The sequence below is a fragment of the Mastigoproctus giganteus genome, chromosome 1 (assembly GCF_048544385.1).
Source record: "Mastigoproctus giganteus isolate SK-2022 chromosome 1, ASM4854438v1, whole genome shotgun sequence".
Classification (NCBI taxonomy): domain Eukaryota; kingdom Metazoa; phylum Arthropoda; class Arachnida; order Uropygi; family Thelyphonidae; genus Mastigoproctus; species Mastigoproctus giganteus.
In genome coordinates this window covers 268695751-268713588 of record NC_143575.1, presented here as the reverse complement: position 1 = coordinate 268713588, position 17838 = coordinate 268695751, and the positions used below count along the sequence as shown (strand labels likewise).

The 17838-nt window shown below is 34.7% G+C and overlaps 1 protein-coding gene across 1 annotated transcript in view; it reads left to right on the top strand.

Annotated features, from left to right (window-relative positions):
* The window catches only part of LOC150091961 (pleckstrin homology domain-containing family B member 2-like), a 183800-nt gene that overhangs the window by 152210 nt on the left and 13752 nt on the right, over positions 1–17838 (top strand). Inside the window, exon 8 of the mRNA XM_090377547.1 lies at positions 7014–7091. Coding sequence (XP_090233673.1) covers positions 7014–7091 — 78 coding nt within the window. The remainder of the gene's footprint in view (positions 1–7013; positions 7092–17838) is intronic.

The following is a 17838-nucleotide window of genomic DNA, read 5'->3' as shown; positions in this document are numbered from 1 at the left end:
ACTGTGACACCCACCAGCCGTGCCGTTTTTGATATGCTCTGAACCAGTCGTCTGGCCATTACAATTTGGCCTTTGTCAAACTCGATTAAGTCCACTGCCTTTCCCATCTGAAGAACAAGAGTAACACTGATTAATGGAGCTCAGTATCAGGTGTTTTTTATACCATGTCCCCACACATGCTGTAGTTCGATTTGCATAATGACTCACTGGTCATAATGTTTTGGCTCATCAGTGTGCAAAAGCTTACTCTAATTACTGTCATCCACCCTGCCAGCCTTTGTATCATATGCAAACTTAGACATTTAGCTTGATTTGTCTTCATCAGTATCATTAATAAATGTAGAAACAATTGGCCTAATATTAAAGACTTCCCACACAAAACAAAACTGTAGTGTTTAAGACCTAGTTATACATATCAAATACAAACTGATAGCAAAGCATTATTGCAACTATCAGTGACTAGTGTAACACTTTGTAGGATACAAAGATGCAAGACCATTGAACAACATTGGTCAGAAATAAAGTCTGGCTTAATGTTGTTGATATTTTTATTTATTTCTTTAAAATCTTTATTGAGTTAAGCAATGTGTGATATTTGTTATTAAAGCAGTGTTTCATTGCTCTATTTGAACATTGCATAATCTTCCAGCAGTTGTCTAAAGTCTGTGTTGCTAGATTTCGTGAGGTTTATTCTATACTTTTAGAAAAAACGGTTTATTTCATTTCTGAATGTTGGTTAAAAATTTTTTACAACTCTGGTATAAATAATGTGGTTAAAAACCTGTAAATATATGAATAATATAGGTGTATTTTTGCACATGTGTAGAATTTCATTAAGTACCGAATTTTTCAATTCAGTATTTAATGAAATATTTTATTTCTTTTTTATTGAACTTAACAGAGTATTTTATTGAACTTAACAGAGTAATAGAAATTTCAAAGACAGAATTTAGATATGCATAAAATTTTTGTGTATGAGAGGAAAGTGTCAGGCCAAAAGCAAATTTATGAGCAAAATCAATGTCTTTAAGGAAAATTACACCTTTTTTATATCACAATAGCCAGTTAGTACATTGATAGAACTAAAAAGATCATTCATGAACACCTACACACCTAAAGTGGTTAGATGGATCCCACAAGCTAAATGAAAAATCAAAATATTAGTGCTTATTTTTCAAGTAACAGTGGTCCCAGATTTGAAGTTCCAAAGACTATGAAAGAAACTTTTATAACCATTCACAAAAAAAAAAAAAAAAGATGTGCAATGGGAAAAAATATTAAAACTGTATGTTAATTTATAATTATATATTAAAATTTAAAAAAAAAGGTCCATTAGAGTGATATTAGTGTGGGCGTTGGTATGCCTTCAGAATGATTCTGGCCCTCATCAGTATTTTAGAATTGCAGTACTGTATGATTATGGAAATAACAAAGTATTCTTTCATTGTTTGTTATAGAGAAAACATGGTGTGTCATGTACAGGAAAGTGCTATAATGCTGTGATTGACTAGTCCATGGATCAGTTCACTGGCAAGGGTTAATGGATAGGTTCTCACAATTCCGCTGTCATTGCATATTTAGCAGGATGACTTCATACTAGAGAATGGCTTCATTAAGTCTAGTATTGAGTACTTTGTAAGTCTACTAGTTATGGTCTTAATGAATGGGAAAAATACCTTGAAATCACCTGTGAATAAATTAGCATTAGTAGAGGCATACGATGAAAGCAAGCAAGCTTATACAGCATCAGCCAGTAAAAAAAAAAACAAAAAAACCCACTTCTCATTTCACCCATCCATTCGCTCCATAAGTTTGTCCAGTTCTCCATTTTTCTTCCTTGAATTTATTTAGGCTATCAACTTCCACAACGGCCGATGGAAGTTTGTTCCAGCAATCAACCACCCGCTGGCTAAAGAAAAATTTCTGCACATCTATTTTACAACTGTTTTTACTCAATTTGAATTTATGCCCCCACAGGTGTGTAATCAGATTACACAGGTGTGTAATCTGAGCAAAAGGAAGAATCCCATCAGCATTGAGCTTGCTCAAACCAAAGGCCTTATACACCTTAATCAGGTCACCACACAGATGCTGCAATTTGCAGAACTTAAGTCTTTCTTGGTAAGAGCAACCGTTTGTTCCCCTTACCAATCTTGTCCTTCTCTGTGCATGTTCCAGCAGCTCTACATTATTCCTAAAATGAGGCCTCCAGACCTGTATGCATTACTCAAGGTGTGGCCAACCACTGCCTTATACAAGGGGATATCACCTCCTTATCCCTGCTAGCAAAATTCCTGTATATCATTGACAATACCACATGAGCTGCTCTGGCGGCCTGTCTGCACTGCTCAGAAAACTTCATATCTGACTGCATAATTACCCCTAGGTCTTTTTCATTCTCCACTACCTTGAGTTAGTACTGCATTCGACATGTGTTTTTGTAAGGGATGGCTCCTAGAACGCGAGTTCATCTCCATACCTTGAGTTAGTACTGCATTCGACATGTGTTTTTGTAAGGGATGGCTCCTAGAACGCGAGTTCATCTCCATACCTTGAGTTAGTACTGCATTCGACATGTGTTTTTGTAAGGGATGGCCCCTAGAACGCGAGTTCATCTCCGATTCGTATCTCTGTGAAGGACAGTACCACTGTAAGAGGGCCAGAAATGTGAGTAGTATAGGTTTGTTGTATTATGTGGGTGTTCTGTTATGTTCTGGCCACTTGGCTACCCAGAAGCATCAGTCACCTGGACAGATGATTCTGGGTACTCATTCACATCACGGGAAGGTGGACCAGTCCCAGTGGAGCACGTACTGTCTTGGTATGAGACTTTGACCCATCTGATGTTGCCAAAAGGTGGGCAAGATTTCTGAGGGCCCACTGCAGAGAGGGGGAAAAAATAATAAATAAATAAAAAAAAAAAAACAATCCCCGTGGTGCAAAAAAAAAAAAATAATAAAATAAAAAATAAAAATCCCATGGTGAAAAAAAAAAAATAAATAAATAAGAATAATAATAAAAATAAAGTAAATAAATAAAAAATAATAATAATAATAAAACAAAGAATAATAATAATAATAATAAAAAATAAATTCCCTGTGATAAAAAAAAACTCAACATGTGGAGTGGATTATTAAGTGTAATCATCTCCAAATAGTGGAACAGTTCCCCTATGAATTTGTGGGACCGTCACATGACATCAGTACCTACACCATGTGAGGAAACTTATAAACAGTGCACCACAGTTTAGAATAGGAAATCCCAGACACCATGTGGAAAATGTATTTGTGCTAGGAATGCAAAGGATTTCTCTTAAATGATTGCTATAGCACCTGTTTATATAATGGTTATATAAGAGATCTACAGATGGAAAATGTCATTTCAATCCACACACTGCATACCATCTATCCACGTGTAAAATTTTTCATTGCTTAAAGGGTTTATTTTGATCAGTTGCATTGATACAAAGTATGCTAATGCACTTATTTAAAAATATTTTTCAGTTTAATAAAAGTTGTTTCCATTATAAATTGTTAAAATAATGACATTACCAAGTGTACAACTAAAACTATTTTAAAAATATTGATGGTATTTATTATGTGAATTGCATGTTTAAAATTTCTTGAAATGTCTGCTGGGTATTTAACAAGGTCAGTTATTCAGGTTTTATCTGCAGTGAAATCTGTGTAAGTTATTTGTGAAATCTGAATAATAAAAGACTGGATAAAGAATTAAATCAAGGTTTCTGAACCTTGATTTAATGTATTCAATCCAATATAGAAGGAAAGCTTATCATACATTCACATTACTCGTTTATATACACACACACACACACACACACACACATATATATATATATGTGTGTGTGTGTGTGTAAGTTTCAGATATTTAGAACTTTTAACCTTAAAATATCTCAAAATTTTGCTGTTAGGACTATGATGTCCATATATTTACTGGCATGCTACATAACAGTTGTTAACATGTATGCACTTGGTACGCAGCCAATTATTATGCCAAATGAAAAATGAAAATTAATCTCTTGTTTCTAGCAATTTGCTAAACTTTCTTTTGCCATTCTTATTGAAAGGGTAATATTGTCACACCTTAAATTCATAATGAGGATGGATGTAGATTAGTTCAGCTTTGTTCCTTTTGCATGAGTGTTATTTCTTTTGAAAACAGAATGTTGTCTTTATGCCATTTTATGCACTTTATTGATTTTCATTAAAAACATGAAAAGTTGCTCTGCATCCAGGTCTGAGGCATGTCCAGGCACTATGCTCAGAGCCTACTAAAAGATTCATACGCTTTTTTTTTTTTTTTTTCTTTTCCATATATTAAAATCCACACCACACACTTTAGTTTCAGTTATTTGGCATTCATGGATTGGTATAGCACACATATGAAGCTGGCAGTTAACATGCACCAGAGTTAGAGTAGTACTAGCTGTGCTTCAGGGAGAAAGATTACCCACTCAATGGGCTACTACTTGGGCATGCAAAAAGAACAAATTTGCCTTTTTACTGCAGTAAGTTCTCATCTGTGAGTTAATTTTTCCAAATGAAGTAACATCCTGAATAGATTAATATAGCAGGTAAAAAAATCCTTTTGAATTATTAGTGCCTAAGAGTTATGTAATCTGGCACCAAACATTTGTACCTGAACAATTGTACTTTTGTTAAATTGTTGTAAAATTAAAATAAGTCATGTTTTGGTTGGTTCACTCCATTTGTTTTAAGGTGGTGTTCACTTTCTTGTTAAATAATTTTGATAGAGAATTTCAGTGAACTTCACATTTATCAGGAACAGTTTGGTTTCTTTTTTTACTTAAATATAAAATGGAGGGGGAGACTATTTTTATGTGGAAAAAGTTTCCCTTTCATTTTATATATTTGATATTATATATCACATAATGTCCTTTATTCAGTAAAGTTTAGTTTCAGAAACTAATATATAATGGTACTAAATTTTTATTGAAATTTAGTACCAACATTTATGTATTCCTTCACAATTGATCTGGGATATACAATTGATCACATCCTGGGATGTGATTAATTGTATATCCTAGCTCCAGCACATGAATTGTCTACAGATTATCTTTATTGTTTGCATTGCTACACAAGTCATTTCTTAATTTAAATAATATACCTTGCTAAAAATTATTCTCCATAGATTTCCTGCCCTGCAGCAGGCATGCTGTTGAAATTAACATCAACAAAACAAATTAAATTTAATTATTAAAATATCTATTAGAATTATGTCAGTGTGAATGAATTTTAGTGTACCTCCAGTATGATTCCCTTTTTATTTTGCATCATTTATTATTTTAATTTGAGAAGTGTTGGTTCTCAAATACAAAATGTACTACACACTTGCTTGTATATTAATGGAATTTGTGTAATTGAGATTGAATTGGTTCAAATCCTGTAGCGATTTGATTAGCTTCAGTTTCTCTCTAACAAAACTACTTTTGCTAAAGATTATTTGGTATCTTTATCAGGCTATTTGATATAGTATCAGAGTAAAGAATATAATGAGTTTTGAATGCAGTAACTAGAATATGTCTACTCATCTGATTATTTCCATGTACCTATTGGAGGGTTAATCAAAAAAAACCTCACTTTTGTTGATTACATGTAGTAAATTAATTTTTTTTTCCATTTTTTAGAACGTTTTTTGTTTTTTAGACACATTTATAGAAAACTGTCAGCAACATTTATATATTTACTGGGAAATGAGATGGGTGTAAACTTTTTTCACTGTCATATTGTTTATTTTGTACAGAATTGCATAGTTGGGTTTCTTTTTTCAGTTTTATGAACAAAGTAAAATAATATTTGAACTGCCACTTGGAAATATTTATTCTCTTTGATATGTTATTTGTGTGTTCCTTATCTTATTTTAACTTTTCCGTGAAGAGAACTTCATGCATATGAAATATTTAGTAGGTAATATGGATCGTAATGCTAGAATCATTAAAATCATTGTTTTTCTATGTAAAACTATATGCCAGTTTTAATTTTAAATTATACAAGGACAAAATGCATTATATTATAAGTGATGCCTAAACAGCATGTGCAAAATATTGAAGTTAAACTACTATGCTTCCTCTCCACTTTTATATAAATTTATATGGAGAAGATAACAGAAAGCTATAGAATAATTTAGTATAGGCAGTTAGTTATGGGAGTGCAATAACACGTTTGAGTTGACTGAGGTTAGAGTTGACATCTGACTACTAAATACAATAATGATTGTATTCTTGTTGAAGTTCATATTGTAAACTCTCCTGTCTTATGTGGTTATGCAGAAGTATAAACAAAATTTTTTTTTTTTTTTTTTTTAGAAAAAATCCGCTGTTTTAAAATGAGAAAAAATTGCTTTGGTTGCAAGTTGGAAACTTCTCCATTTAATAACTGTTCATGAATGCAGTTATTTATAAAAGTACTAATGTATACAATGTATATTTTATAAAATAATATTTATTCATTTAATACATGTTCATTTAAGCTTGCTAAATGCATTTTTGATTTTTGTGAATGTAATGGAAAATTTGTCGAAAAAAAGCAAAAGAAACATTTTCAATTGGTAACTAATTTGCTAATAATTAAGTTATTTGCCATAAATGTAAGATAACTGCAATATTTATTATTTTTATAATTATGATTAATTAGAGGCAGTACATTATCTTTGTCTAATTGGTTAAGAATGCATGATCAGCATTCAGGAAGATAGTGGTGGATGCACTATAATGAACGAATGTTGCCTTCTCAAGCAGAATTGGCATGCATGAAAATAAATAGCCTTGATTGCACTTCACAACTTAATGCATTTGTTAAATTTTGGTTGGAAGAGGTTCAAAATAAAAAATAAAAAAAGTTTATTATATATGTTTTTTAGCTGTAAATTTATTTAAATGTTTTTCAGCATTGGCAGAAGAAGTGGCAGGGGTACTTGCCTTTCCAGATATAGAAAAGAAAATAATAAAAAAATATATTTTCTTAATTTTTCAGGTGACAACTCAGTGACATATATGCCTCCATTCGCATATCCACCTCCAGCATATTACGGTTATCCTCCTCCACAATATAGTAAGTTACCTGGAATGATTTTAGTAACTTTTGGTGTAAATAAGATAAAAAGTAAATCTTAAATGTTGTATAATTCATCATATATTAGTGTTTGTTAACATAAATAAATATTAAACCTAATTCTAATATCAGGAAAATAATAATAATTTGACTGATATCAGGATCTGTTTACTGACAAAGTGGGAGGGATAAAAGTAAAACCTATTTTATAAACTATAATGAAGTTAACCACAACACTGTGTTCAGATATTCATTAAATCCATTCATAACAAATACACTCTTATATATCTGAATGATTCAATGGCTGAATAAGTCATTACAAAAATACAAAACATGAATTGCAAACAACATGGCAATTCAGATTAAGTTAGCATGTGGGGGACTCCCCCATACAACTGCCACATCAGTTTTACTCATAATACTAAGCAACTAATTTGTTTATTATTAAATAATTAACCACACTCAATCTGCATAGATGTTATACTAACAGATCATGACAACGTGATATACAGTGGAACTTCTCTATTACGAACTTCTATTTAACGAATTTCTCTATATTACGAATTTTTTCGCAAAACATTGCACCTTGAAACGAAATTACATGTAAAATTTACCCCGTATAACGAAGTGTTAGTCTCTCTATAAAGAATTTTTAAAAAAAATTAGTAAAAGCATTTTTGAAGATTTTCAAGCATTTACTGCTGAACAGCCGCTCAAATATACTGCCTCCTTCCTTCCGAAATTGCACATTAGCATCTGGAATTAAATAATCATCCTTTTAGTGAACACTTGTGGCCATTGACGCCCGTAGGAGGGTCTTTGTTTCATTTTTGTTACAGTTATTAAACCAATGGGTTTTCTTAAAAGTGGTCGTAAACTTTACAATAAATAGGGTAGATTTGTAAATTGATGTTTGCTCAGGGGAAAACGAAATTCGCTGCGGTTAACCTTTAGCATGCTGCGGCAACAGTACATAGAATGCTAGCATAGTCGGTTTTTAGTAACGCCTACTGAGTGACATTTGCTTCTCACCTCAATTGTACCACGTGACCTTCATGTCAATCATTATATGATATGTCCGTTCTCGTCTAACTGGACTCCCAGTAGATGGTTTTCATGATTTTTTTTTTTTTTTTTTAATTTTGTTCGTCATCAATCCCATACGCTATATGCACTTGTATTTTTTTTTTTCTGAAAAGTAATATACAGCATACATTAATCATAAATTTTCTTTCGTGTATATATATGAATGAAAGCAGAATAAAAGAAATTAACAAAGTCGTATATTTCTTCAAAGGGAGTGATACTGTTGAATTGGCAAGCGAATGTCATTGAGTAGGCGGTAGCTGTACTAAAAATTCACTATATGGCCAGCGCAGCGAAGTTTGCAGTGTATGTATCGGCAAGAGCTGCAGTCCAGTAATTTTTACAATTGCGAAAACAATGTCATTATTAAATATTAATTTATCATTATTAAATATTAATGATAAAGCAAAGATTGTTATGATATTGACCAGGGTAATAAGAAAAAAGATGTTGCATAGAAATATGGCATATCTGCAAGCAGTTTATCTACGATTTTAAAAAAAATCGAGAATCAATTTTAAATGCAATTGAAGGAGGAGCAGACAAGAAGTGAATTAAGTTGTGTATGTACGAAGATGTTGATAAAGCTGTTCTAAAATGGGTGCAAATGATACGTGAAAAGAATATCCCAATATCGGGCCTAATAATTAAGCAACAAGCTCTGAAATTTGCACACTCCTTTGGACATACAGAATTTAATGTGAGCACTGGGTGGCTAGATAAATTTAAGAAGCGTCACAGAATTGTGGAAAACGTTATTTGTGGAGAAAGTGTTAATGTAAGCGAAGAAGATTGCAACAGTTGGAGGAACAATACCTTAAAGAAGATTTTGGAAGAATATGATTGTAAGGATGTTTTTAATGCTGATGAAATGGGTTTATTCTTTAAATGTTTACCGAATAGAACACTTGCTTTTAAGGATGATAAATGTTTTGGTGGAAAACAAAGCAAAGAAAGAATCACTGTGCTAGTTGGAGCAAATATGACAGGAAGTGAAAAATTAAGACTTTTAGTCATCGGAATATCAAAAAACCCAAGATGTTTTAGAGGCACAAAATCTTTGGAAGTTGACTACAACTTTTAATAAAAAAGCATGGATGACAAGTGATATTTTTGAAGAATGGATATTAAAACTAGACAAGCGTATAAAAAAAGGAAAATCGCGTTGGTAACTGACAACTGTCCAGCACATCCTACCAGTATTTCTGCCAAACTTAAAAGTGCGAAGTTGTTTTTACTACCAAACGTAACGCCAAAACTCCAGCCAATGGACCAAGGTATTATTAAAAATTTTATATTTCATTATTGAAAGAGAATAATAATGAAGATTGTAAATGCGTTATCAGAAAATAGAAACTTGGAAATTATAATTAACCTTAGAGATTGCATCTCTTAACTGGCAAAAGTTTGGACAAACGATGTCGCTGAATACACTATTTAAAATTGTTTTTCGAAAGCGGGATTTGCATTGAATACAGAAGTTGAACAACGACTGGACGAACAAGATGAACTGCCCCTTTCACAACTGAAAAACTTTTGGACATTATTAGAATCGTCTGGAAACATCGAAAATGAAATAACACTGGATAGTTATTTTTATGTAGATCACAGCAGAACATCCAAATGAAGATGAAATACTGCTGAACAGTGTTAAATGCGACCATGATCACGAAGAAATTAACGATGACGCATCAGAACAACCCATAGAAAAGCCAACTCGCAAAGAAATAATTAACGCTTTTAAAACAGTTCGTATGGGTCTACAGTTTTGTGAAAATGTTCCTGATAATGTTTTTAATGCTCTGAACAAATGTGAGGTTTTCTTTGAGAATCAGACAATTTTTTAATTGTACTGTGCAAACGAAAATTACAGATTTTTTTGATTTGTGATACTTACCGGCAAAAATTGTGTAAACGTAATTTAAATAAGTATTTTTTTTTAAATAAAATACATTAAAAATAAATGTAGATTCATTTTCTAATTAGATAACAATTTCTAATAAAAAAAGATTCTCTGTATAATGAAATTTCTCTATAACGAATTTTTTCGCTGGATTTATCGAATTCGTTATAGGAAAGTTCTACTGTATATATATATATATTTCTTTTTTTAATGAAAACCGCAAACATGAGAGATATTAGAACTTATAGTACTTAGTACCGTGCTTGGGTTGGAGTTTGAGAAGACGAGAGACGATATTTGTTGACATTAGACTTCTGTAGACTGCAATTTTCAGGAAATACATATGAAGGAAGGTTGTTCCAGAAAATGGCAGTTAATTGAATAAACAAGGAAGATGAAAAGTTGGTTCTGAGAGTTTGTGGTTGGGCAGTAAATGGATGTTGGCTGGTGGCGGCACATGTTTGTGGACTGTTCAGAAGAACAGTGCCCATGGAAGTATCTGTAGAAAAAGCATGCAGTAGAAACAGTACTGTCTGTGAGACGCAAGTGGGGAGACTCAGTTGGAGATGAGTCATTAATTAACCTAACTGCCCTCTTCTGAATGGAATCTAGAAACCTGAGAGAGGTTTTGGGGGCACTGCCCCAGATGTGGGAACAATATTCCATGGTAGGCCGGATTTGCGATTTATACAGAGTGAACAGCTGTTTGGAAGAAAAGTAACGCCGAGAGCGAAAGAGAAAACCAAGTTTTTTAGATGCAGAGGAAGAAATATTTGTAATGTGCTTATGCCAAGAGAGATTAGAAGTCAGAGTAATCCCCAAAAGAGAGAGATCATTTTGCCTCGAAATCGGAGTGTCACCAAAGATAAGCATAGGAGCAGAAGAATCCTTTTTGTGAGATATAAGACAAGACTGAGTTTTAGAAGGATTGAAATCAACTAAGTTGTCTTTGCCCCACTGGAGAATTACTTGGAGATCGGCATTTAAGGAATTGGTAGCGGATATTTGAGAAGTTGAAGCTGATCGAGCAGGGCAAGGTTTCTCAAAATGGAAAATAAAATGCAATGTGCTATCATCGGCAAAACTATGGATAGATTTTCCAGTCAATAGAAGAAGGTCATTAATATACAAGAGGAAGAGAGTGGGGGAAAGAACTGAACCTTGGGGGACACCAACATTAGTGGAGAAGTTAGAAGACAAGAGTGCCATCTTCCATTACCTCAGTGAGCGATCAGAGAGAAAACTGGATAACCAATTACAAAAAAAGGAAGCATGTTTAGAAGACCTTTACGCCAGTTTAGAAGACCTTTACGCCAAACACGATTGAAAGCCTTTCAGATGTCAAGAGCAGTTGCTTGCGTTTCACCAAACTTTTCCATTGAATTTGGCCATAAATGGGTAATATAAGCCAGAATATCACCAGTGAATCAACACTGACGGAATCCATATTGGTGATCGGATGGAAGGTTTCTAGGTAGTTTGAGTTGGCAGTTAATTATTTCTCCATTACTTTAGAAAGAGTAGAAGTAATTGCAATGGGACGATAATTGGATGGGAGGGATTTGTCACTTTTTTTAGGAACTAGCTGGATATGAGCATATTTCCGAGCAGAAGGAAAAATACATTTGGAATAAGAAAGTGAAAAAAGGTGAAAAGAACAGGAGTAAGTTCCGGAGCACAGGTTTTGAGAACAAGTGGAGAAATACCATCAGAACCTGGAGCTTTCTTAGAATCAAGGTTCGTCAAAATCCTTCTGACATCCTTTTGGCGGAAGACCACAGGAGGCATTGAATGGAGCGTGTTGGAAATGGTGGGAGGTGTTTTACCAAGATCATTAATACATGAGCTGGAAGAAAAATGGGATGCTAGCAGGTCAGCTTTATCCTTGGCTGAAGTGACAACAGAACCATCTGGTTTCGGCAGAGATGGGCAAAAGTTGCGGCCAATAGGTTTGGCAAGAGGCCAGAATGCTTGGCGAGCATTAGGGCAAAAAGCAAATTTTCTACTTTAATGACACTGAAACTTTTGTTCATATCTACACACACACACACACACACACACACACACACACACACGTGCGCGCGCAAACTTGGTTATAACGAGCACAGAAATAACAAGATCATGGCTGTAATGAGCAAAAAGCCATAAAGATTTTAATTTGCATGTATTCCCATACAATCGCTCACTGTTATAATGAGCATACTACATGGATATACCATACAAATTTTGGTAACTATGCAAACATTCTTAATTGCTTGGGTAGTAGAAAAAATCCATTTCTTGGAATAGACAAAAATGAAAGGGGGTGACTTAGCTCTTATGACCACCCGCATCGGATTAGGGACCGGTTTATGACCTAATCCTGTCCTTTCGTGGATGGGGCTATACAATAGTGTATTGACATTCCGCTTGTAATTTCTATGGTCTCATTACCCTATTTAAAGATTGTCTTGTATTCACTGAACCATAAATTTATTTCAGGACTTCTAGAATTTTGGGGCGCCTCCGTAGCCAGGTGGGAAGGAGCAGCAGTGCGTAGCGCACGCTTCTTGAGTGGGGTTCGAGCCCGTCACCACCAAATACAGAGGATACGGAAAGGTCAGGGAATGACCACCACATATCCCAGAGCAATATGGCCTTAGTTGCTAATGCTCCTAAAAAAAAAACCAAACAAACAAACAACTAAGAATTTTGGAAATGATAATTTTTTATATGCAGGCCACTTTACTGTCATTTTAAAGTAAAATCAGTTAGAAACAAACCTTTCCTTCAGAAACGTGCCTACTAACAAAAGAACGTCTCGATTCGCAAAAAAATCAAAATTATTCGTGAGCTATAATGTGATGCAAAAAATGTTGAAGTGTTTAAAAAGTTTTCTTTTTCTTCTTCAGCAGTATCCACATTGTGGAAGAATAAACATGTTTACATATCGGCACTGGAAAAGAACATAACCGGAAAAAAAAAAAAAAAATTTGCAAGGTTACAAACTTCGATGAAGCATTGCTACAACCACTATATCAATAAAACACTATTTGAAATCATGTTTATTATTAATTAGTAATGTTTTTAATTACGAAGAAATAAATTGTGTTTAGTATTAAGTGTTTTATAATTTATAAAAGCATATTAAAACAAATAATAGTAGTAGTAGTAATAGTGGCATGTGATGCAAGAAAGCAAGTGTATGAGCTTATGCAGCATCAGCCAAAAAAAAAAAAAAAAAAAAATCACACCATTCGCTCCAAACGCCTGTCCAGTTCCTCCTTAAATTTATTTAACCTATCAACTTTCAAAACGACAGATGGAAGTTTGTTCCAGCAATTAACCACCCACTGGCTAAAGGCAAATTTCCGCACATCTACTCTACATCTGTCTTTTCGTAATTTGAATTTATGCCCCCTTAGGTTCGTAATCTGAACAAGTGGAAGGATCCCATCAGAATTCAGCATGCTCAACCCATTCAAGGCCTTATACACCTCAATCAGATCACTGCACAGGTGCCTAGTCTCCAGCCACTGCAATTTGCAGAACTTAAGCCTCTCTTGGTAAGAGGATCCCTTCATTCCCCTCACCAATCTTGTTGCCTTTCTCTGTACACGCTCAAGCAAATCTACATCCTTCCTAAAATGAGGCCTCCAGACCTGTACGCAGTACTCAAGGTTTGGCCTGACCATTGCCTTATACAGAGGGAAAATCACCTCCTTTTCCCTGCTAGCAAAATTCCTATATATCATTGACAAAACCCCATGACCTGCCCTGGCAGCCTGTCTGCATTGCTCAGAAAACTTCATATCTGACTGCACAATTACTTCCAGCTCTTTTTCATTTTCTACCACCTTAAGTGTAGCACCACGCAGTTGGTACATTTCTCTGGGGTTACTTCTACCCATATGCAGTACTTTGCATTTGTCAAGGTTAAACTTCAGTTGCCACTTCTTAGCCCATCTGCCCAAATTTTCTAGATCCTGTTGCAGTAGCACACTACCATTACTGTCATTACCAACCCTGCCAACCTTTGTATCATCTGCAAACTTCGACACTAAGCCTGATAAACCTTCATCAATATCATTGATAAATATACAAAACAACAGTAGACCCAAACCTTGTGGGACTCCACTAATAACATAAGTCCGTGAAGAGCAGCACCCATTAATTACCACCCGCTGTCTTCTCCCACTCAACCATCCTTTTATCCATTGTAGCAACCTACCCTTAATACCATTCTGCTCCAATTTGTACAATAGTCTTCCATGTGCAACAGTGTCAAAAGCTTTCCTGAAATCCAAATATATGATATCAAAATTATTTCTTGCATCCAGTTCGTTTGTAACCACATCATAATATCCTATCAAATTTGTCAGACAAGACTTTTCCTTAACAAACCCATGCTGTGGCTGAATTATTGCTGCAGTCTTGTCTAGATGATCCTGCAATGCATCTTTAACCAGTGACTCCATTATTTTACCCGAAACAGAAGTTAAACTAACTGGTCTGTAATTACTTGTGTCGCCCTTCGATCTCCCCTTTGTGAATTGGGGATACATTTGCACATCTCCAGTTCTTGGGGACCTCCCCTGAGTCCAAGGATGCTCTCATAATTATGGCTAAGGGTTTGCTTAGTTGCTTTGTCGCTCCTTTAATATAACTGGATAGATCCCATCCACCTCAGGTGCCTTTCTTATGTTTAACTTCAACAATTTCTTCTCTACTTTTCTCTCAGTTATTACAAAATCATTGAGCACCCTGCTACAATTTGATAACCTTCTGCCATTTTCAAACCTTAATAACTCCTCATGTGTGAATGTAGATGCAAAGTACTCATTCAGTTTGTTTGCTCTCTGAGCAGGATCATCAACAGTCGAACCATCGATATCATGTGGACCAATCAGATTCATCCCCTTCCTTTTAGAGTTTATATAAGTAAAGAAATCCTTGCTGTTTTTCTTAGCATCCTTTGCCAAAGATTTCTCGTAATCTGCCTTCGCCTGCCTAACCTCCTTTGTGACCTGATTACAGACTAGCTTATATCTACCATAGGCTTCTGAGTCGCTTGATAATTTATATGCAACCCATGCATTTTTCTTCTGTCACGAGTCTCATTAGTTCATTTGATAACCATTTAGGCCTAAACCTTGAACAATATTTCTTAATAGGTATGAAACTTTTAGTAGCTTCCACGATTAATTCCTCGAATGCTTCCCACTTAGAATTTACTGTTGGTAACATCGTCAGTTGATCCCACTGTACAGAATTTAAAAACTGTCGGAGACCACTGTACTCGCCTTTACGGAAGCAAAAACCCTTTCCTTTACCCCTGATGCTAATTATATCTTTAAGTAAATCCCACATCGGTACACTGTGATCACTGCCACCTAGTGGTTCCTTTATCTGCAAATTCTTAATACACGAATGATCATTGCTGATAACCAGATCAAGAGTATTACCCTCTCTGGTTTGCCTCTCGAACATGCTGCTGCAGAAAACAATCATCCAATAAATCCACAAAAGTCTTACTAGTGTGTGAGTGACCAACCCACAAGTTTCAGTCAGTATCTGGGAAGTTAAAATCCCCCATTATAAGACATTCTGATTTACTAGCCCACTCTATTTCTGTGTACAATTGTTCATTGTACTCATTCGAGTCATTAGGCCTATAACACACTGCTACCCTTATTTTTGCTTTCGCAGTGCTTATGTCAGACCAAACTGACTCAACAGTGCTCTGTTCATCTATATGGATGCACCTCTTTTGTTTTTGTTTTTTTAATTAACAGCATGACAACTCCTCCCTTTCTATCCTGTCTATCCTTTCTGTACGCATTGTACTCCCCAAATTCCAATTCTGCATTCCTAATATCAGTGTGACACCACATCTCTGATATCCCAACAATATCCACCTTTGATGTCTTGACCAACAAATTCATCAAATTTATTTACTATACTTGTAGCATTGGTATTCATGCACCTATTCCTAATTACCCTGACACATCCCATATACCCACCTGCTTCACGATGACTGCCATCAGTTCCCTGAAACCCCCAGCATCCCTTGTTCCAGGTCGCTACTTCTTCTAATAGAAGTTGTGCAAGAATCACCTTCACCTCTGCCTGCGGCTACTTTTAACCTTTTAGTCTGTGAATCCCCCAAGCTAGCAGTTTTCCGACCCACCTAACACTGCCTCGACAGCATCAGCAAATATTCTTGCACCCTTTCTATTTAAGTGTATCCCATCCCTGTAGAAGCAGTCTCTCCTGTTAACAAGCATAGACCAAATGCTGAAAAAAATTCTACCCCTTGAGCCTTGCACATTCCCTCCAGGGCAGAATTGATTGACAAGGCTCTCATCATGTACTCCCTCCTATCATGTCTGGGCAGAATTTGCAGACACTTTCAAATTTAACCCTAACTCACGTTTTTTTTTTTTTTTTTTTTGCAACATTGATCTGTACTTGTTAAGTAAATCTGCAGATCTCCTAATAATATGTAGATATATGCTAATATTATTTTTTTCTCTCTAATATTTCTTTTGTTTTTTGAATCTATCTTTTTATCAAGTGATTGAGAATTGAAAAAAATAGGAAGTAGATTTACCTCCTCACTGATATAATGGGTATAACGAGGAAATTGTTGGTCATTTGATGCTTGTTATAACCAGGTTCGACTGTATATACTGTTGGGACTAGGGCTTGCAAACCGGTTTTATAAACCGGTTAAATCCGGTTTTCGTATTGAGTTGTTAAAACCGAAACCGAGCTTCTAAAACCGGATTCAAATATTTATATTTATTAATCTTAATGTCTAAGATGAAATCAAATGTATGGAATTATTTTGCTCGGAAAAGCAAAGATGAAGCACAGTGTTCGAAATGTCAGAAGATAATGAAGTCATCTGGAGGATCTATGTCATCTTTGATGTTGCATTTAAAGAAAATTCATCAGATTGACATTAAACAAGATAACAGAGAACATCCCGTAAAAATGGTAAGAACAGGAAACTTTATCGTTAAAAAATCTATGGAAGAAGAGATTTCAAAATTAGCTGCTTTAGATGGATTTTCTTTTAATTCAATTGCCAAGACTGAGTTTATACAATCAAGCCTTCGCCTTCAGAGAAATAAATACGATAAATTACCACCAGCCTCAGTGAATGGAGTTAAAAATATGGTTCTGAATTATTATAAAACTAAGAAAGAAGAACTCATTCAGCATTTCAAAAATTCATTTGTTTTGGGTGCACAGTATTCATTGACTCTAGACGAATATACGTCTATACAAAATAAAAGGTATATGAATATAAATGTGCATTCAAAAGATAATCATCGGTCGTTAGGTCTTATTGAGATTAATGGTTCACTTGATAGCAGAACTGAGCAAATTGTGAATGGACACTTGAAGGAATTTTGTTTGAACTTGAATGAGGATATTGTTGCCTGCACCACCGATGGAGCAGCAATGATGATTAAATTTGGCAAGAAAATTACGCCTAATCATCAACGATGTATAGCCCATTGTATACATCTGTCAGTATACAATGTTGTATTTTATGAAATATTGTATTTTATGAAAAAGCAATCAATTATGGTGCCACAGTCTCTGAGTCTCCCAAAGACAACGAAGAAAATGAAAATAATGAAGAAAGTAGTGAAGATGAAGAAGTTGAAGGAAGACAGAAAGGCATGCTTTATCAAACCGACTTTACCGATGAGCTCATTTATTTCTTCAATCCAATGGCCAATATTGCACAAACTATTAACAAAG